The sequence below is a fragment of the Microcaecilia unicolor genome, chromosome 6 (assembly GCF_901765095.1).
Source record: "Microcaecilia unicolor chromosome 6, aMicUni1.1, whole genome shotgun sequence".
NCBI lineage: Eukaryota > Metazoa > Chordata > Amphibia > Gymnophiona > Siphonopidae > Microcaecilia > Microcaecilia unicolor.
In genome coordinates this window covers 33,091,926-33,113,519 of record NC_044036.1, presented here as the reverse complement: position 1 = coordinate 33,113,519, position 21,594 = coordinate 33,091,926, and the positions used below count along the sequence as shown (strand labels likewise).

The following is a 21,594-nucleotide window of genomic DNA, read 5'->3' as shown; positions in this document are numbered from 1 at the left end:
GGTGTTCTGCTGCCTGCAGCGCTGCTTTCACCGAGGTGAGACTGCGATTTCAATGCAGGGGGCCCGGCCCGGTGGCGGACAGAGGGGGGAGCAGCGGCGACCTCGGGGGGGGGGGGGGGAGGTGGAGGGGGGAGAGGTGGCTGCGGCGATCTCAGGGGGGGGAGCATTGGTGAACTCGAGGGGGGAGCGGCGGCAGCGACCTCGGGGCAGCCTTGCCCAGGCCTGGCCCAGTCTCAGCGGTCCTGGCAGGCATAACTGCATTCGCATGTATAAAGCCAGTTACACTAGTGTTCTAGAAAGGCAAGTAGGTAACTACTTTCTTTTACAGAAAACATACCTAAATATAGACACACTGTTACAGAGTTACCCTCATTGTGTATGTGCTTATCCTGCCTCTCAGTCTTTCTTTAAGAATGTCAAATTAATTACTGAACATGGAACTATTTCACTTTGACATCTTCAGTTAATTTCTTCCTTTTCAGGGTTTTGTTTTTTTTAACGAAGGCACGGTAGTGTTTTTAGCACACGCTAAATGCTGGAGATGCCCATAGGAATTCATGGGTGTGTCTAGCGCTTAGTGCGCGATTATTTTTAGCACGCGCTATAATTTGCTATGGAGCCTTTATAAAAGGCCCACTGAGTTGCTAATGCAGAATTGGTGGGGTTGTATTAAAAGAAGCTGCTAAAAAGGGAACTTTGTGGCAGAGTAGATCGCCACAGAATGCATATCCTGGGTAAATTCCGTCTCTAAACAGCATTAATCTGAGAAACTAAAATTATTTTTAAAATCATTTTATACAGGGTGTAGGTGTTCTTGAAAGTGATTGCATGGATCCTGAAAAGTATGTAGAAGCACTAAAATTATTTTTTAATCACTTTTATAGAGGGTGTAGGTGCTCAGGAAAGTGATTACGTGGCTCCTGAAAAGTAAGTAGAAGCTCTGCAATCTTTGGAGGGATCAGAACGAATCTCTTTTAGAAGGACACAGTAGCTTCACGTGGCCAGAAGGCAGTGGATCTGATCAAGCAGAAGTGCCTATCTCCTTCCCCCTCAAGGGTTCATCAGATTTCAACCTATCTAAGCAAGTGGTTTCCAAACCTGGTCCTGGAGGCACCCCAGTCAAGCAGATTTTTCAGGATATCCACAGTGAATATTTGAGAGAGATTTCCATGCACTGGCTCCACCTCATGCAAATCTCTCTCATAAATATTCATTATGGATATCCTGAAAAACCTGCTTGACTGGGGTGTCTCCAGGACCAGGTTTGGGAACCACTGGACTAAGCATTAAGGGGCCCTTTTACTAAGTAGCAGCATTGCGTTTTTAAGGGGGGGGGGACTTGGGGGGGTACTGAGTACCGGCAGCTTTTCCATTGTCTACTAAAATTGACCCATGGTCCTCGTATTTTAATGAAAGAACTCAGGCTCTATCTACAAAGTCTGCCATGTCATAGGTTCTGTGACTGGTTGCAAGGGGCCTGGCTATTGTGGGGTGGGTCCCTCAGTGATCATCTCACCCCTGAAGGGTGGCTTAGCATTTGAGTACCGGCACTTTTTTCGCTAGAAAAAACGCACTGAGTAGCTGTAAGCCCACCACGGGCTTACCGTACGCCAATTTGTAGCTACCGCCGGCCTAACGTGGATGCTGATGGTAGTTTCAGCCCCTGCACTTGGCATTTCTGGTGCTAGCGGGAATGTTTAAAAAATATTTCCGCGGGGGGTTACCTGGTGGTAATTGGGCAGCTGGGCTAGTGTGGGAGTCCTTACCGCCACCTACATGGCCACGTCTTTTTTTTTTTTGGTGTTTTTACCTACTATGGTAAAAAGGGGCCTCAGCGTGCAGCAAAAACAAGCCCCGCCATTAGCATAGGGCTCTTTTTATCACAACTTACTAAAAGAGTCCCTAAGTAATACAGCATAAAGATACTTTAGGTATAGTATACTAAATTTTAGAGGATGGTAAAGTTGCAATAGGATTGAGCATTTGACCAAGATAGGTCACATATTTTCATTGTCTCAGCCATAGCCAATTGTCTTGCTGTCCGATCCGCCTGGACATCACCTTGCTATTTCCCTCGAACCAGGACCCTAAGGCAGTGTTTCCCAAGTCCGGTCCTGGAGTACCCCTTGCCAATCAGGTTCTCAGGATATCCACGGAGAATATTCATGAACTTGATTTGCATATACTGCCTCCATTATATGTAAACCTCTTTCATGAGTATTCATTGTGAATATCCTGAAAACCTGACTGGCAAGGGGTACTCCAAGACCGGACTTGGGGAAACAGTGCCCTAAAGTCCATGTTTACTAAAGGTTAGCACCCATGAACAGACATTGGCGTATGCCAGTATCCATTACCATGCACTAGGCTTTAATAAATACAGCCCTAAGTCCCACAGGGGTCCTTTTACAAAGGTGTGCCAAAATGTGGCCTGCGGTAGTGTTGGGCGCATGTATTGACGTGCGCTGGACCATTTCTCCACCGCTTCTGGAGAAAAAAGGTGGGGGTTTGGGCTTGGAAATGGACGTGTGGCAAAATTAAAACATAGTAACATAGTAAATGGCAGCACATAAAGACCTGTACGGTCCATCCAGTCTGCCCAACAAGACAAACTCATTTTACATGGTATGTGATACTTTATATGTATACCCGAGTTTGATTTGTCCTTGCCTTTCTCAGGGCACAGACCGTAGAAGTCTGCCCAGTACTGTTCTTGTACTAAATTCTGAAGCTAACATCGAAGCCCCTTAAAATTTACACTCCAGCCCATCCCTATCAATTCAGTCACAATCAGGGCGTAGACCGTAGAAGTCTGCCCAGCACTGTTCTTGTACTAAGTTCTGAAGATTCTGGAATCCTAAAGAGTTACAAGATTCCGGAATCCCAATTAGTAGCAACATTCCATGTAGAACCCCAAAGAGTAACAAATAGTAACGTAGTAAATGACGGCAGATAAAGACCTGTAGGGCCATCCAGTCTGGCCAACAAGATAAACTCATTTTACATGGTATGTGATTTGTCCTTGCCTTTCTCGGGTCACAGACTGTAGAAGTCTGCCCTGCACTGTTCTTGTACTAAGTTCTGAAGCTAACATCGAAGCCCCTTAAAATTTACACTCCAGCCCATCCCTATCTATTCAGTCACGATCAGGGCGTAGACCGTAGAAGTCTGCCCAGCTCCCGTTTTGTTTCCAATTACCGGCGCCACCACTCAATCTCCGCTAAGATTCCACGGAACCATTCCTTCTAAACAGGATTCCTTTGTGTTTATCCTACGCATGTTTGAATTCTATTACCGTTTTCATCTCCACCACCTCCTGCGGGAGGGCATTCCACATATCCACCACCTTCTCCGTGAAAAAATACTTCTGACATTAGTCCTGAGTCTGCCCCCCTTCAACCTCAATTCATGTCCTCTAGCATGCATCTATTTATGGCCTGAGCCCTTAATGCCACCCGTTGACTTAGCAGTAAGGGTTTACATGTTACACGTACGGTAACTGTCCAGCGTGCCCCAACTGCCAGGAATGCCCCCATGCTAGAAAATTATTTTCTACTGTGGGTTTTCTGCACGTGCCAAACTCTGAATTACCGCCAGGCATACGTGCTAGCCGGGTGGTAATGCTGATTTGACGCATGAGTGTAGACCCTTACACGCCTTTGTAAAAGGGCCCCATAATGCCATGTAATGGAAGTTATAAAACAAAATCGACCTCCCAGCCAGAAACAGACCATTGTCGTCTTGCACCCATCTTAATTTACACCTCCCAAATTGCAAATGTAAGACCTCCTATGCGTCCAGTTTCTCCTCCTTCGGCAGCCAGCTTTGGAACACTCTGCCAAGATCCATCCGGAAAATCAATGATCATCTATCCTTCAGGAAAATGTTGAAAACCCACCTCTTTAAGAAAGCATACTCAAATGACTGTATTTAAACTTTTAAACCCAGCCACTGTTTCTGATCCTGATGACTGTTATTCCCTTTATCTTTCCTTACCATCCTTCCTACTCCCTACCCCTCCCTATCTTTTTCTTTTGTTATCCCATCTTTGCTTGCATCTTTATTAACTCACATTTTCTCAAACCTCATAACTATTACATTTACTACAATTTGTAATTTCTCCTTTAAACTTTATCAATAGAAATCAAACAAAATAAAACATGGAAAAGAAAATAAGATGATACCTTTTTTATTGGACATAACTTAATACATTTCTTGATTAGCTTTTGAAGGTTGCCCTTCGTCAGATCGGAAATAAGCAAATGTGGTAGCAGATAGTATATATAAGAGAAACATCAAAGCATTACTTTGACTGTCTGACAGAGTGGGAGGGTGGGGGTATGCGTGGGGACATCAAAGCATTTCATTGATATTCTAATAGGATGGGTGTGGGTAGGTGAGAGGAGGGTGATAAACAGAGAAATACAACTTTATGGTTTGTAATGGGCTAGAAAACCCAGATCCTTATTAAGTCCTGTCTGTTGGGTGTCAAAATATTTAATCATTCTGACTTCAAATGTCTTGCGTTCCTGTGTTGTTCTAAAGTTACCTTTCGGGATTCTTACTGTGAAATTACTGGTGCAGTGTTCTGGTCTTGTAAAGTGTTGGCCCACAGGGGTGGGGGCCTAACTGGCACAGGCTATTTTCATGTGATGTCTGTGCAGGTTGAATCTTGTCTTAAGCATCTGGCCTGTTTCTCCAGTATAGCATCCTTCGTTACATTTTTTACACTCCTTTAAACTTTGTAATTGTATTTATTATGTAAGCCGCATTGAACCTGCAATATGTGGGAAAGCGTGGGGTACAAATGTAATAAATAAAATTGGCCACAAAATTCCACAGACGGCCTGAAGTTAATAGTAAATGGGCTTAGAGCGCCCTTACTCAAGCTCTGTCCGTGCCCTAATCCCATTTCTAGTGCAGCCTTCAAAAAGAGAGCTTTTTTTTTATTATTATTTCTTGCATTTGTGGCCATTTTAAAAAATTGATTCCCAAAACAATCTGTGGTAAAAATCTCAAAAATGACTTGCAAGAACCAGAGTATAAGCTAAAGGAGACAAAACGGTGAAAGGATTGACCCAGAAAACCAGTGGAAAAAATATATGAAAAAGTGTTTGAAAATAAAAATTTTTGATAGTGATAGGGAAGTTCTCAGAGTATTAACTCTCCCAAACGAGGCTACACCAAAGTGAATTACGCCTCTAAGGGTGGACAAGTTTCTCGATCATAGAACCTCTCCATACATTTTTTTTAAATTTTATATGAGCAAATACACACCATTGCTCTTTTTTTTGATTTTAAATAATAATAAAACATTTCACCTCCCTCAAAATGTAATTACTAGGTCAATCCTGTCACTCCATAAAACCTCATGCACACAATTTTCAAAAAAGTTGAAAATATACTACTTTCAAACGTTCTTAATCACATTTGTGTGCTATCTCTATATCCAATCAACTTTTCCTTTCACTAATTACAACTATAACCAATAATGATAGTTCTAGGCACTTAACGTAATGTGGTCGGGTGTGTGCATACACCCGAACGATATTCAGTTCGGATTCGCAGCTTTTTGCTTCATCAAGCAGCACTCCAGTGCTTCGTTTCTCACTTTGGAGCGATTCCTGTTGTTTCTATGTCTCAGCGTTCCAACGTTCCTATGCTTTGATATGTTGCCTTCATTAGTAGACAAACAAAAAAAAAAAAGCAACACTGGGCCTTCGAGGCTGAGACATCAGGAGTATTTTATTGACAATTGACTCGACACGGGCCGTGTTTTGGCGTGAAACAACGCCTGCCTCAGGTCAGGGTTGATTTCATAGACTTTCCTTATTTGTCTTCAGCAGTGTGTTTTTCTAGCAAAAAAGGTGCCAGTACTCAAATGCCAGGCCACCCTTCAGGGGTGGGGTGATCACTGAGGGGACCCACCCCACAATAGCCAGGCCCCCTGCAACCAGTCACAGAACCTATGACAAGGCAGAATTGGTGTGTAGAGTCTTAGCTCCTTCATTAAAACTTGGGGTCCATGGGTCAATTTTAGCAGACAATGTAAAGGGTGCCGGTACTCAGTACCCCCTCAAAAAAAGCCCTGGTCTTCAGAGGCATTGGACATACACTTTATCACTAAACCCTGACCCCTGAGGCAGGCGTTGTTTCACGCCGAAACACGGCCCGTATCGGGTCAATTGTCAATAAAAATACTCCTGTTGTCTCAGTCTTGAAGGCCCAGTGTTGCTTTTTTTTGTTTATATACTTTCTATGTATGCTGTATACCCTCTCTGTTTGGCCTTCATTAGTAGAATCATAACGAGTCCAACTCTGCAGCGTTTCATAAAACTTCTTCAGGAACTCAAGATATGATTAATTTTCACTAACGAAAAGTGCCCCTACTCATCAGATTATACGCTGGTTCTTGCAAGTCATTAAAAAAAATTAGCATAGCAGCAATGACCACCTATTTAGGAGGCGATAAGGGTTACCACATTACTATCATGGTAACTGGTTACAGCATCCATAATGTCAGTGTGCTAGCTGATTAGCACATTCATGCCCATTCTCTGCCCCTGACATAGGCCCTCCAAAAATATACAAAAGAAATGAGCTTAGCATGCGCAGATGGCAGAACTGATGTGGAATGTTTTCGTGCATTCTGGGGCCCTTTTACTAAGCTGCGGTAAAAAGTGGCCCACGCTAGTTTGGACGTATGAAATTGGCATGCACTGGGCCATTTTATAGCACTGCTGGGGAAAGGGTTTTTTTTTTTTTTTCAATGGGGCAGTAAATGGCCGTGCGCTAATAGTGTCGATTTGGCGTGTGCCTGCTTAGTAAAAGAGTCCCTGTGTGTTGGACTATTTTTGCTATATTAAAACAAGATACTTTTTCTTTTGCAAAAGAAAAATTAAGGGGTTCTTTTTCTAAAGTGCGCTGAAAAATGGCCTGCGCTAGTGTAGGCGTGGGTTTTGGGCACACGCAGATTCATTAATCAGCGTGCCTGTAAAAAAAAAAATGCCTTTTTTTATTTTTGCCGAAAAATGGATGTGCAGCAAAATCAAAATTGATGTGTGTCCATTTTGGGTCCGAGACCTTACCGCCAGCCATTGACTTAGTGGTAAGGTCTCGCGCGTTAACTGGGCGGTAATGACGTATGCGTGTAGAAAGCCACTTGACGTGCATCTGCTACGCACAGCAGAAAATAAAAAAATAATCTTTTTGGACACACGTAGTGGCCGTGTACCAGAAATGAAATTACCACAAGGGCCACACGGTAGCCAGGCGGTAACTCCATTTTGGCGCGCATTGGGCACATGTAGGCGCCTACGCGACTTAGTAAAAGGGCCCCTAATTTACTCTTGAATTTAAGGTTACCTCAACCTTGGCCTTCACCTCTCTTTTGTATTCCTCTGTTCTGCTGCCACTCCCTCCCCCCCCCCCCCCCAAAAAAAAAAAAAAATCTCAACAAGCCTTTCACCCTTCCTACTTTTTTCTTCTTGAAACATTTGATTGAACAAGAGAGAAGAAAAATGACTTGATAGTCCTGATAGTTACTTTTTTCCTGTCTACAGAGAGCACCCTTCCTGCTTTCTACAACAAATGTAATAAATATGTATTCCTTTGTGTCATGAGGAAAATGTCCCTTCTCCGTTTTCTTTCTAAGGGACCCTTTGACTAAGCCATGTAGGCATGTACGTGTGTCCTATGTGCATCAGTTTTGAGCTACCACCTGGCTACCGCATGGTCCAAGTGGTAATTTCATTTTTTACGCACGTTCACTAAGCGCGCTGGAAAATTTCTGGCATGTGGCACTAACCAGGCGGTAATCGGCATTGTATGCGTGTAGACCATTACCGCCCAGTTAACAAATGAGACCTATAGAGGTCTATAAAATAACGAGTGGAGTTGAACGGGTAGATGTGAAGCATCTGCCCACGCTTTCCAAAAATACTAGGACTAGGGGGCATGCGATGAAGCTACAATGTAGTAAATTTAAAACGAATCAGAGAAAATGTTTCTTCACTCAACGTGTAATTAAACTCTGGAATTCGTTGCCAGAGAATGTGGTAAAGGCGGTTAGCTTAGCAGAGTTTAAAAAAGGTTTGGATGGCTTCCTAAAGGAAAAGTCCATAGACCATTATTAAACGGACTTGGGGAAAATTCACAATTTCTGGGATAAGCAGTATTAAATGTTTTGTACATTTTTGGGATCTTGCCGGGTATTTGTGACCTGGATTGGCCACTGTTGGAAACAGGATGCTGGGCTCGATGGACCTTTGGTCTTTCCCAGTATGGCAATACTTATGTACTTATGTACCGCTAGGTCAGTGGGTGGCGATAAGGTCTCAGGCCCAAAATGGACGCGCGCCAATTTTGATTTTGCTGCACATCCATTTTTGGCCCCCCAAAAAAGGGCTTAAAAAAGGAACTGTGCACACCTTAGTAAATAGACCCCTTAATTTCTTTGCTTCTCCGAGCTTTGTACTGCAACGTGTAGCTTCATGAGAAGTCCATCTTGCACTTACTGGGTCAGGTCTCGCCTCCTGGCCTGGCTTCTCCAGCTGATGTATTTTTTACTCAACTGCTCTCCATTCTAACTCGCTGTTTGGTCACATTTCGATCTTCAGCAGTGTCTGGGGGGGGGGGGGGGGATATAATTTCAAACAGAATTTCTTGGCATGCTGCACGTGATTGGAATATAACTTCACATTTTATTTAGCGTATAAAATTATAAAAGCAACCAGGAAGGAGAAAAACAATATTTCTAGTTGCAAAACACCCTTCAGTGGGTGAACGGTGTTTATAGCACATTGTAAATTTTCTAGAAATGTGTTTATCTTTAGCAGTCCACCAAGCAAGACTTTGAACTTTTCTGAACTCTAACAGTTTTATTAACATTATAAAATTCTATAGTTATAAAGTGTTTACACTGTGGGCTGAATGCTTTATTAAAATTGATTTTTTTTTTCGTTCTATTAGGAATTTTGTTTTCTTCTGCAAATGTTGTTAAGGATATAAAGTTATTCTGAAAGAATTTCTGATTGTTTGTCCCTTTAGTTCTTGAAAAACAAGTTCTCACTAAAACAAATTGTCGTCATAAAGATGAAAATTCCAGTTTATCATATACATAAAGTAATTAGGATTGGGAGTTCGGGGGGGGGGGGGGGGGGGGGAGAGAGTGTTATATGTATCTGTAATTTTAGGTGATGAGTCTAGATGGTTTCCAGGAGGAATGCATTTCAATAGGAAGAGATAAAAAAACAACCTCAACAGCAGAAATTCAACTGTTTACAAGGGGTGTACAGCTTAAAGATTTTGGGCCTTGTTCACTGAGGCGCGTTAGCGTTTTTAATGTTCCTACAATTAGCGTGCGCGCTAACTGCGTAGGTGCCTATAGGGCTATTGTCGGCATGTACATGGTTAACGTGGCTTAGTAAACAGGGCCCTTTGGTTATTTGTGTACATCCTATGGAAGGAAAAGTCATTGACTGCTGGAAAAGTGGCAAACTATAATTTTAAAGAAAAGCCTAAATATTGTGTTTTTGTGGGAAAAAGTATGACAATATTTCATTGTTGCAGTTGAGAAGTGATTGAGTGGTGAAGACATTTCTACTTGAAACGTTTGGGGGAAACTATGTAGGTTAAAGTAAGGATTCAGTGATAGTTAGCTTTTAGATTATTAGACACAGACTTGTTGTTTATAGGAGGTGACCAGTGAATGACGCATATTGTCACACAGGGAGAATACTTTTCCCCCTTTCAATTTATGTTAGTGTAGTAGATATCTAAAGACCTGCAAGCAAAATTCAAATGGCCCCCTCACAAAACCTAAGGTACCCCTTCTTTTTTCTTGTTGAGCCTAATGGGCTCATTTTCGAAAGAGAAGGACGTCCATCTTTCTACATAAAATGGAAGATGGATGTGCTTCTCCCAGAGATGTCCAAATCTGTATAATGGAAACCCGATTTTGGACATCTCCAACTGCAGTGCGTCGCAAGGACGTCCAAAGTTCAAGGGGACGTGTCGGAGGCATAGCGAAGGCGGGACTTGGGGGCATGCCGAACACTTGGACATCTTTGACCAATAATCGAAAAACAACAAGGAAGTCCCTGATGAACATTTGGACGTTTTCAACCGGGCGTGTTTTTTTAAAAACTAATAAGGCACAAAAAGGTGCCAAAAATGACCAGATGACCTCCCGTTACTTCCCCAGTGGTCACTAACCCCCTCCCACCCTCAAAACAAATCTTTTTATTTATTTATTTATTTATTTATTAATTTATTTATTAATATATTTCAACATTTCACTACACACTGTGAATATGCAATCGGCATTACACTTAGGAAATCCATAATAAAATAAAGAAAAAAATCTTTAAGGCCTATTCGTCTACAATTAAAATATGTCGTGCCAGCCTCAGGTGTCATACTCAGGTCCATGACAGCGCATGCAGGTCCCAGGACCAGTTTTAGTGGGTACTGCAGTACACTTCAGACAGACAGACCCAGGCCCATACCCCCCCTACCTGTTACATTTGTGGAGAAAACAACGAGCTCTCCAAAACCCACCACAAACTCACTGTACCCATATATAGGTGCCCCCCTTCATCCGTAAGGGCTATAGTAGTAATGTACAGTTGGGGGTAGTGGGTTTTGGGGGGGCTCAGCACACAAGGTAGAGGGAGCTATGTTCCTGGGAGCATTTTATGAAGTCCACTTCAGTGCCCCCTAGGGTGCCCGGTTGGTGTCCTGGCATGTCAGGGGGACCAGTGCACTACAAATGCTGGCTTCTTCCATATACAAATGGCTTGCATTAGGACGTTTTTGACATGGACGTCTTTGGTTTCGAAAATTGCCGAAAGTCAGAAACGTCCATGTCTAGGTGCGTCCAAATCGAGGGACATCCAAATTTAAGGATTTGGACATTTCCGACGGTATTTTCAAAACGAAAGATGGATGACCATCTTTTTCGAAAATATGGGTTTCCCTGCCCCTGGATTTCACCGTTTTGCAAGGATGTCCAAATCGCAACTTGGATGTTTCATCCTGCAGGGCATCCAAATCACAAGGGGGCATGTCGGGGCATTTCAAAGGCGAGATTAGGGCATGCCTAACACTTGGACACTTTACAGCCATAGTGGAGCAAAACCAAAACGTCTAGGGCAAAAACCTTTGCTTTGGTCTAGACCTGTTTTTCTGACAAGACACAAAAAGGTGCCCTAAATGACCAGATAACCACTGGAGGGATTCAGGGATGACCCCCCTCTCCCCCCCCCCCCCCCCCCCAAATGTGAATAAAAATAGTACTCGCCAACCTCTATGACAGCCTCAGATGTTATAGTCAGGTGTGTGTGTATATATATATATATACATAAGTACATAAGTAATGCCATACTGGGAAAAGACCAAGGGTCCATCGAGCCCAGCATCCTGTCCACGACAGCGGCCAATCCAGGCCAAGGGCACCTGGCAAGCTTCCCAAACGTACAAACATTCTATACATGTTATTCCTGGAATTTTGGATTTTTCCAAGTCCGTTAAGTAGCGGTTTATGGACTTGTCCTTTAGGAATCCGTCCAATCCCTTTTTAAACTCTGCTAAGCTAACCGCCTTCACCACTTTCTCCGGCAACGAATTCCAGAGTTTAATTACACGTTGGGTGAAGAAAACCTTTCTCCGATTTGTTTTAAATTTACTATACTGTAGTTTCATCGCATGCCCCCTAGTCCTAGTATTTTTGGAAAGCGTGAACAGACGCTTCACATCCACCTGTTCCACTCCACTCATTATTTTATATACCTCTATCATGTCTCCCCTCAGCCGTCTCTTCTCCAAGCTGTATAGCCCTAGCCTCCTTAGTCTTTCTTCATAGGGAAGTCGTCCCATCCCTGCTATCATTTTAGTCGCCCTTCGCTGCACCTTTTCCAATTCTACTATATCTTTCTTGAGATGCGGCGACCAGAATTGAACACAATACTCAAGGTGCGGTCGCACCATGGAGCGATACAACGGCATTATAACATCCTCACACCTGTTTTCCATACCTTTCCTAATAATACCCAACATTCTATTCGCTTTCTTAGCCGCAGCAGCACACTGAGCAGAAGGTTTCAGTGTGTTATCGACGACGACACCCAGATCCCTTTCTTGGTCCGTAACTCCTAACGTGGAACCTTGCATGACGTAGCTATAATTCGGGTTCTTTTTTCCCACATGCATCACCTTGCACTTGCTCACATTAAACATCATCTGCCATTTAGCCGCCTAGTCTCCCAGTCTCGTAAGGTCCGCTTGTAATTTTTCACAATCCTGTCGCGATTTAACGACTTTGAATAACTTTGTGTCATCAGCAAATTTAATTACCTCGCTAGTTACTCCCATCTCTAAATCATTTATAAATATATTAAAAAGCAGCGGTCCTAGCACGGACCCCTGAGGAACCCCACTAACTACCCTTCTCCATTGTGAATACTGCCCATTTAACCCCACTCTCTGTTTCCTATCCTTCAACCAGTTTTTAATCCACAATAGGACATTTCCTCCTATCCCATGACCCTCCAATTTCCTCTGTAGCCTTTCATGAGGTACCTTGTCAAACGCCTTTCGAAAATCCAGATACACAATATCAACCGACTCCCCTTTGTCCACATGTTTGTTCACTCCTTCAAAGAATTGAAGTAAATTGGTCAGGCAAGATTTCCCCACACAAAAGCCATGCTGACTTGGTCTCAGTAATCCATGTCCTCGGATGTGCTCTGTAATTTTGTTTTTAATAATAGCCTCTACCATTTTCCCCGGCACCGACGTCAGACTCACCGGTCTATAATTTCCCGGATCTCCCCTGGAGCCTTTTTTAAAAATGGGCGTTACATTGGCCACCTTCCAATCTTCCGGTACCACGCTCGGTTTTAAGGATAAGTTGCATATCACTAGCAGTAGCTCCGCAAGCTCGTTTTCCAGTTCTATCAGTACTCTAGGATGAATACCATCCGGTCCAGGAGATTTGCTACTCTTCAGTTTGCCAAACTGCCCCATTACGTCCTCCAGGTTTACCGTGAAGTCAGTAAGTTTCTCCGACTCGTCCGCTTGAAATACCATTTCCGATACCGGTATCCCACCCAAATCTTCCTCGGTGAAGACCGAAGCAAAGAATTCATTCAGTCTCTCCGCTACGTCTTTGTCTTCCTTGTGATTTTGTTTTGATGCACAATAACAACCCATCTAGAGACATTGCCCTGAAAAGAGAGAGAGGAAAATAGTTGCCAATTGACTTTTTAACAAGCAATTACTGGCACTAATTACATTAAATTGGGACCAATAATGTAAATTTGGCATGGGATCCATGCCTAAAATTTACGCACATTCCATAAAAGGGGGCATGGAAAAGGTGGAGTCACGGGTCTTTCAGAGGGAACGGGGTGTGGCTTTAATTTATATGTATAATTACAGAATAATGGTGCTCCTAAATTGGTGCGAGCGTTTGCACCACATTTTCATTGGTGCAAATGGCATGCCTAAATTTACGTATGACTTTCCGCTTAAGTGTGTGTTCTGTAAACCACATAGAACTTTAGGTACAGCTTGTAGAATACTGTTTGTATGTGTGTGTGTGTTGGGGGGGGGGGGGGGGGGGGTCAGTGTCGATTTTTAAGCACCGCATATAGAATTATAATGTTTAAATAGGTAGGATTTCACACGTTTCCTAAATATTCATTAGCTTTTAAGCTCTCTTAGGCTGCGTGGTAGCTTGTTACACGATTCGGGACCATTTCATACAATAGATCTTTTCCTAGTAGAAGATTTACAGCATAGAGAATTTGCAGGTGTTGTTAGTCTTATCTCTTGTAAAAACAAAACCAAAACCAACGTAATGGTCTAGAAGCAGAATATAAAGATATGGTATCACATAGATAAGCCAGGGCCAGGTCATACAGTATTTTGAAACAAACATCAATCATTTGAAGCATATCCTGGGCCCTTACTGGAAGCCTGTGCAATCTTACCAGAAGCAGAGTGGCAGAATGGGTAGATTTTCCTCCCAATATCAATTTTGTTGCTGCATTCTGAACAATCCGCAGTCTCTGTATCTGTGAATTTGGCAAACCTAGCAGAGTGATGTTGCAGTAATCTAGTTGACTCATAATTGTTGCTAACGATATTAAGCTTTACAAAAGCTTCCTTAACCTTTTCGTTTACGTGGTTATCCATTCTTAAAGATGAATCCAGTGTTACTCCAAGAATTTTAATATGTGACTAGAAGGGAATTTCAGCAGTAGATTGTTTTTTGTTTTTTTTCTCATCAGTGGTACCTCTATTTCTTCACCCTCTACCCACAAAATATTGGGTTTTATCTGGGTTGATGTTCAGGTCATTTAACAACATCCAGTGACAGGTTTTACCCATGACTGACTTTATGTTCTTAATGTAAGATGACTATCTGGGTTTTTAATCTAATTTGGAAAAAGTAAGGCATAAAAGAAATGTACTAATGCTCTCTTCTTTCTTATAGTGATGATCCTGAAATGTATGATGATGAATTAGAATTACAAAAATCCTTAAACTCCATTAAATTGTATCCCGTCCCAAAAGTCAAGACATGTGAGTCCATTCTATTCTTCTGGCTTTGAGACTCTTTGGGGGCAATTTCATAAGTTGTGATGTAGCTTTAGGTGATAAATATGTACATAAATGCCAATGTTAAGTCATATGTGCATATGTGAACACGTGACCAAAAATGACAATCTCTTTACAGGTGGGCATTCACATGGGCAGAGTCTGGGTGGGGTTGTATACTTACACATGTCACTGATAGAATTTTGTTATGCGTATATCTCTCCAATCTATGCATGAGCATTTCCACTTACTGGCATAAGTACCTGCGCCTAAACACATATGCACTTGATTACTTAGGAGCCTGCTTGATAGGCTTTTCCTATTTAGAGCCTATTTTGTGCTCTTAAATGAAAACATAAGAATAGCCATACTGGGTCAGACCAACGGTCCATCTAGCCCAGTATCCTGTTTCCGACAATGGTCTATCCAGGTCACCAGTACCTGGCATAATCCCAAATAGCAGCAACATTCCATGCCATCAATCCCAGGGCAAGTAGTGACTTCCCCACGTCCATCTCAATAACAGACTATTCTGAACATCAAATCCTTATACCAATCCTTTTAAACCAATTTTGGTGACCTCAGCGGTGTTCACTGCCAAAGATGTAACTATGGCAATGTAATTAACACCAACTTCTTCATTGGTACACCCGATTTTTACAATTTTTTTTTTATATTTTTCATATATATATATATATATATATATATATTTATTGTACTTATCTTTTTAATATCAGACCCAGGGACTCTGTTGCCAGACATGCATGCTTCGCTCAAATATGAGCTGTATCAAGGACCTCCCCTTAAGTCTCCCTACTAAGTCTCCTACTACCCCTCTCCTCAAGACCTTTCACTGGCTCCCTATCCGTTTTCGCATCCTGTTCAAACTTCTTCTACTAACCTATAAATGTACTCACTCTGCTGCTCCCCAGTATCTCTCCACACTCGTCCATCCCTACACCCCTTCCCGTGCACTCCGCTCCATAGATAAATCCTTCTTATCTGTTCCCTTCTCCACTACTGCCAACTCCAGACTTCGCGCCTTCTGTCTCGCTGCACCCTACGCCTGGAATAAACTTCCTGAGCCCCTACGTCTTGCCCCATCCTTGGCCACCTTTAAATCTAGACTGAAAGCCCACCTCTTTAACATTGCTTTTGACTCGTAACCACTCGCCTCCACCTACCCTCCTCTCTTCCTTCCCGTTCACATTAATTGATTTGATTTGCCTACTTTATTTATTTTTTGTCTATTAGATTGTAAGCTCTTTGAGCAGGGACTGTCTTTCTTCTATGTTTGTGCAGCGCTGCGTACGCCTTGTAGCGCTATAGAAATGCTAAATAGTAGTAGTAGACTCGTAACCACTTGTAACCACTCGCCTCCACCTACCCTCCTCTCCTCCTTCCTGTACACATTAGTTGATTTGATTTGCTTACTTTATTTTTTGTCTATTAGATTGTAAGCTCTTTGAGCAGGGACTGTCTTTCTTCTATGTTTGTGCAGCGCTGCGTATGCCTTGTAGCGCTATAGAAATGCTAAATAGTACTAGTAGTAGAGGAGTAGCCTATTGGTTAGTGCAGTGCAGCTCCTTGTGACTCTGGGTAAGTCAGTAAACCCTCCATTGCCCCTGGTTCAAAATAATACCTGAATATATGTAAACTGCTTTGAATGTAGTTGCAAAAACCTCAGAAAGGCGGTATATCAAGTCCCATTTCCCTTTCCCCCTTTCCCTTATGACATCACAATATCAGAAGTGAGCCAAGTATCAGGCAATCAAGCCATTGTGACATCACTGATGAGGTTGGCTCTTATTGGTGGACTGAGCCTCCACCTACCCTCCTCTCCTCCTTCCTGTACACATTAATTGATTTGATTTGCTTACTTTATTTATTTTTTGTCTATTAGATTGTAAGCTCTTTGAGCAGGGACTGTCTTTCTTCTATGTTTGTGCAACACTGCGTACGCCTTGTAGTGCTATAGAAATGCTAAATAGTAGTAGTAGTAGTCCCTTAGTGCCAGCTCTGCTATTAGTTATCAGGCTCAAACCCTGGCGCTAAGGGAGGTTTCACTGTATAGTTATCTGGGACTATGACTGGGGTAAAGGTACCTGTCATGTCTTGCTCCAAGCTCCTTTGGTGGTGGTGGGTTAATTTACTCCACTGACTCCTCTACCTCATAGAGGAGCGTGTGTGTGTGTGTGGGGGGGGGGGGGGGTCTTTTTGTTCCCAACTTCTTTGTTTTGCAAATGAGTGAGCAAGAGAGAAGCAGAAAATCCTACTTTTCCAGATCTAGGTTGGGTGTGAGATAGAAAGTTATTGCATTTATGCCAGGGCTCCACTAGAGTCATGGTCCCCAAACTGGGAACTGCTGGATTAGAAAACTACAAAGTATCTCCATACATATGAGTTGGCTTGCACATGGCTGTTGCTATTGTTAAATATGGATTAACACAGAAAGAATGTGATGTACAGTGTTGTGAAATAATCACTAACTAAAAACTCCCAGCATGATTCACAAGTTCCACCTTGAGCTTGTTAGGTCTGCATTTTATACAATATGGTTAGATGAAATATCCATTGTAATCAGAATACCCCTTTCTCCCCTGCACATATCCCGTCTCTCACTCTCAGAAGAGTGCAGACTTTGTATTTCTGATGTGCATAATTCAGCTTTTGGAGAAATACGAGTTGCTGCAATGCATGAAATGTCTTCATGCAGCATTCAGCCTTCTTGACCTGGATTGGCCACTGTCGGTGACAGGATGCTGGGCTAGATGGACCTTTGGTCTTTCCCAGTATGGCACTACTTATGTACTTATGTACTTATCTCTTGAAACATCATGGGCATTAAGGAGATGATGCAGTCTGCAATGTTCTTTTTCAAGTACAGTTCTCAGAGTGGAAGTATGAGTATTTTCTCTTTGAAAACTTGCCATGAGTACGAAGTAGACATAGACCTTTGTACCTGATTTTAGTGTAAATATAATTTTGCTGAAAAGTACACAAGTAAACTTGAAGATGTAATCTGTGCATGCATTTTTTCCTCTCATGGAGAGTAATCAATAGAAATAAAACATGGAAAAGAAAATAAGATAATTACCTTTTTTTTATTGGACATAAATTAATACATTTCTTGATTAGCTTTCGAAGGTTGCCCTTCTTCGTCGGATCAGAAATAAGCAAATGTTTGTAGATGACAGTATATATAAGTGAAACCAGGGCCGTGCCTAGGGTCTCTGGCGCCCCCCTGCAGACTATCAGTTGGCGCCCCCCCCCCCCCCCGTGAAAATGATCATGCTCCCCCCCAGTGAAATTGATCAGGCCCCCCACCCCCCCGGTGAAAATGATCACGCCCCCCCCCCTCCCGGTGAAATGATCGCTCACCACTTGCCACACTGACAGGAATTGTCAGCAATATTCTTAGAAACAAATTGCTATACATTGCAAAATAAGATAGCAGATGTAAATTCTCAAAGTGGACATATTCCAAACGCTAAAATGAATGTAAAATGATTTTTTTCTACCTTTGTTGTCTGGTGACTTTCTTTTTCCGATCACGCTGGCCCAGTATCTGAATCTGCTGCTATCTGTCCTCTTAACTCCATTTCCAGGGCTTCCTTTCCATTTATTTCTTTACTTTCCTCCTTTCTTCTTCATTTCTTGCTCTATATCCATTTCCAGCAATTTTTTCTCTCTCCCTGGGTCCTGCCCTCCCATCCATGTCCATCCTTGTCCCTCTCTGCCCTTCCCTCCTCCATCCATAGCCAGCAATCCTCCTCTCTCCCCTCCCCTCCATTTCCAGCAAATTGTCCTCTCCCTGGGCCCCATGTCCATCCTTGTCCCTCTCTGCCCTTCCCTCCTCCATCCATAGCTAGCAATCCTCCTCTCATCCCTCCCCTTCCAGCAATTTGTCCTCTCCCTGGGCCCTGCTGCTGCCCTCCCATCCATGCCTCTCTGCCCTCCCATCCATGCCTCTCTGCTCTTTCCTCCTCGCCCTGGGGCCTTTAAATCTTTTACTTCCGGTCGCAGCAGCGTCAGTGAAAGCGGAGCGCTGCCGACGTCTCCCTTCCCTTCGCGCTCTTGGTTCCCTCAGTGTCCCGCCTTCTTCTGACGTCAGAAGAAGGTGGGACACTGAGGGAACCAATGAGTGCAAGGGAAGGGAGACGTCGGCAGTGCTTTCACTGACGCTGCTGCGACCAGGTAAAAGATTTAAAGGCCTCGGCAGCGCGGGGCGAGGGTAAGCACCGCAGCGGCACCCTCCAGAGGTGGGCGCCCCCCTACGGCGCTTACCCCGCTTACCGCATCGGCACGACCCTGAGTGAAACATCAAAGCGTTTCAGTGACAGTCTAACAGGATGGGGGTGGATAGGTGAGAGACAGGAAGGGTCGGGTGGGTGAGGGACAGGGAGATATGCATGGAGATAGGGTGACAAAGCAGTACAATTTTATGGTTTTTAATGGGCTAGAAAACCCAGATCTTTGTTAAGCCCTGTCTGGTGGGTGTCAAAATATTTAATCATTCTGACTTTAAAGGTCTTACGTTCCTGTATTGTTTTAAAGTTCCCTTTCAGGATTCTTACCATGAAATCACTGGTACGGTGTTCTGGTTTTGTAAAGTGCTGCCTCTCCTGGAGAAAAAGTCCATAGTCAATAGCAGAAATAGTAACATAGTAGATGACAGCAGAAAAAGACCTGCACGGTCCATCTAGTCTGCCCAAGATAAACTCATATGTGTATACCTTACCTTGATTTGTACCTGTCTTTTCCAGGGCACAAACCGTATAAGTCTGTCCCGCCTCCCATCACCGGCTCTGGCACAGACCCCGTATAAGTCTGCCCTCCCCTATCCTAGCCTCTCAACCACCAACCCCTCTTCCCCCCGCCACCCAATTTCAGCTAAGCTTCTGTGGATCCATAGGGAAAGTCACTGCTGTCACTAGGATTGATGGCATTGGAATATTGCTACTATTTGGGATTCTGCCAAGTACTTGTGACCTAGGTTGGCCACTGGCCTAGAAGACCCATTGGTCTTTCCCAGTATGGCTATTCTTATGTTCACCTAAGCACACCCTCAACAATGCCTTGTCAGAATGCCGCTGGAAGAACATATTAACCTTTAGCCATACTGAGGATGGGTAACTTACATGGCTAAAGAACTTGTTACCAATAGAAACTGCTTTGACAATTGATTTCTGTTGTTTTTATGTGACTATGAAACTGAGAGTGATTTTTTTTATGTTCGTAAGGCTTCTGAAAGACCACTGTCAAAACTGCAATACAAACTCTTCATAAGATAATCTCTTTTTTAAATGAATCTATCTAGTTCTTTACATTTAGTAAGAATTATATTTTTTTTGTCTAGATACGTCTGAAACTGGAATACCTGAGAATAAGGTAACTTAATGCTTATCACGTAACAGCGTCCAGTTGGCAAAAGAGGTTGATGCTTATTAAATGCAACAAATCTTAGACACCCTTCCCATTTCAAATCCATGATCAGAGCCATTAATGTTTCTCTTAAATCTACAAGGAATAATAGAAGCCATATTCGACTCCATTTGAAACAGAATTTCTGCCTTTTCAGAGACAGAATGACCTAATCAACCATTTGTGATTATAAAGACATGACGAGGGCAAACAATTTAGCCATATAGGGTTAAAACATCTGTTCATGGATAATAGCACAGAGAAGATTGAAAAACAGGAAGAGGTGGAGCTTAATTAAGAAAAAGTTTGTTTGGGATAGGATAGCACCACACTGAGGGACATTTTCGGAAAAAAAAACCCATCCAAGTCCGAATTAGGACGTTTAGCTCATGTAGAAAAATGAACAGGTCAATTTGTAAAACAGCTCTTCTGTTTAGGCGTCTTCTATGCAAAAATGTCCATCTTTAAAGCCATTTTCAAACAGGAAAAACATCTGGGTTTCCTTTTAGGAAGTAGCACAAAGATGGACACATTGAACAGAAATAGTCGAACAAGAAGAGCTGTTTTCCAAACTGACACGTCCAACTTATGCCAAAAAAACAGGAACCAAAATGTCTGCCTGGCATCATGTTGAGAGAAATAACCAGACAGATGTCCCCGCAGAGCAGAGGGGCAGCCTAGTGGTCAGTGTGGTGGACTTTAAACGATGGCACCCATGAACAATTCCCACCATAACTCCTTTATTTTGCATTCGTAGCCATCCAGGAACCAGGGACGTAGCCAGACACCCAATTTTGGGTGGGCCTGGGCCCAAGATGGGTGGGCAGAAGAACTGTGCCCTGTCCCACAAGTGATTTGGTCTCTCTCTCGCCTGCATGCCATATAAGTACATAAGTACATAAGTAATGCCATACTTGGAAAAGACCAAGGGTCCATCGAGCCCAGCATCCTGTCCACGACAGCGGCCAATCCAGGCCAAGGGCACCTGGCAAGCTTCCCAAACGTACAAACATTCTATACATGTTATTCCTGGAATTTTGGGTTTTTCCAAGTCCGTTTAGTAGCGGTTTATGGACTTGTCCTTTAGGAAACCGTCCAACCCCTTTTTAAACTCTGCTAAGCTAACCGCCTTCACCACTTTCTCCGGCAACGAATTCCAGAGTTTAATTACACGTTGGGTGAAGAAAACTTTTCTCCGATTTGTTTTAAATTTACTATACTGTAGTTTCATCGCATGCCCCCCTAGTCCTAGTATTTTTGGAAAGCGTGAACAGACGCTTCACATCCACCTGTTCCACTCCACTCATTATTTTATATACCTCTATCATGTCTCCCCTCAGCCGTCTCTTCTCCAAGCTGTATAGCCCTAGCCTCCTTAGTCTTTCTTCATAGGGAAGTCGTCCCATCCCCGCTATCATTTTAGTCGCCCTTCGCTGCAAACATCCCCTCTCCTCCGCATATCTTTTAAATAGAAGATTTTCACTGGTAGCGAGAAACAACTAATACACACTGCTCATGTTGGCCCCCACAGCCTTCCCTGATGCAACTTCCTGTTTCCACATAGGC

At 43.1% G+C, this 21,594-nt stretch overlaps 1 protein-coding gene across 1 annotated transcript in view; it reads left to right on the top strand.

Annotated features, from left to right (window-relative positions):
* The window catches only part of FYB2 (FYN binding protein 2), a 102,228-nt gene that overhangs the window by 16,704 nt on the left and 63,930 nt on the right, over positions 1 to 21,594 (top strand). The window contains exons 4-6 of the mRNA XM_030205638.1: positions 885 to 927; positions 14,501 to 14,589; positions 19,964 to 19,995. Of these exons, the coding sequence (XP_030061498.1) occupies positions 885 to 927; positions 14,501 to 14,589; positions 19,964 to 19,995 (164 nt within the window). The remainder of the gene's footprint in view (positions 1 to 884; positions 928 to 14,500; positions 14,590 to 19,963; positions 19,996 to 21,594) is intronic.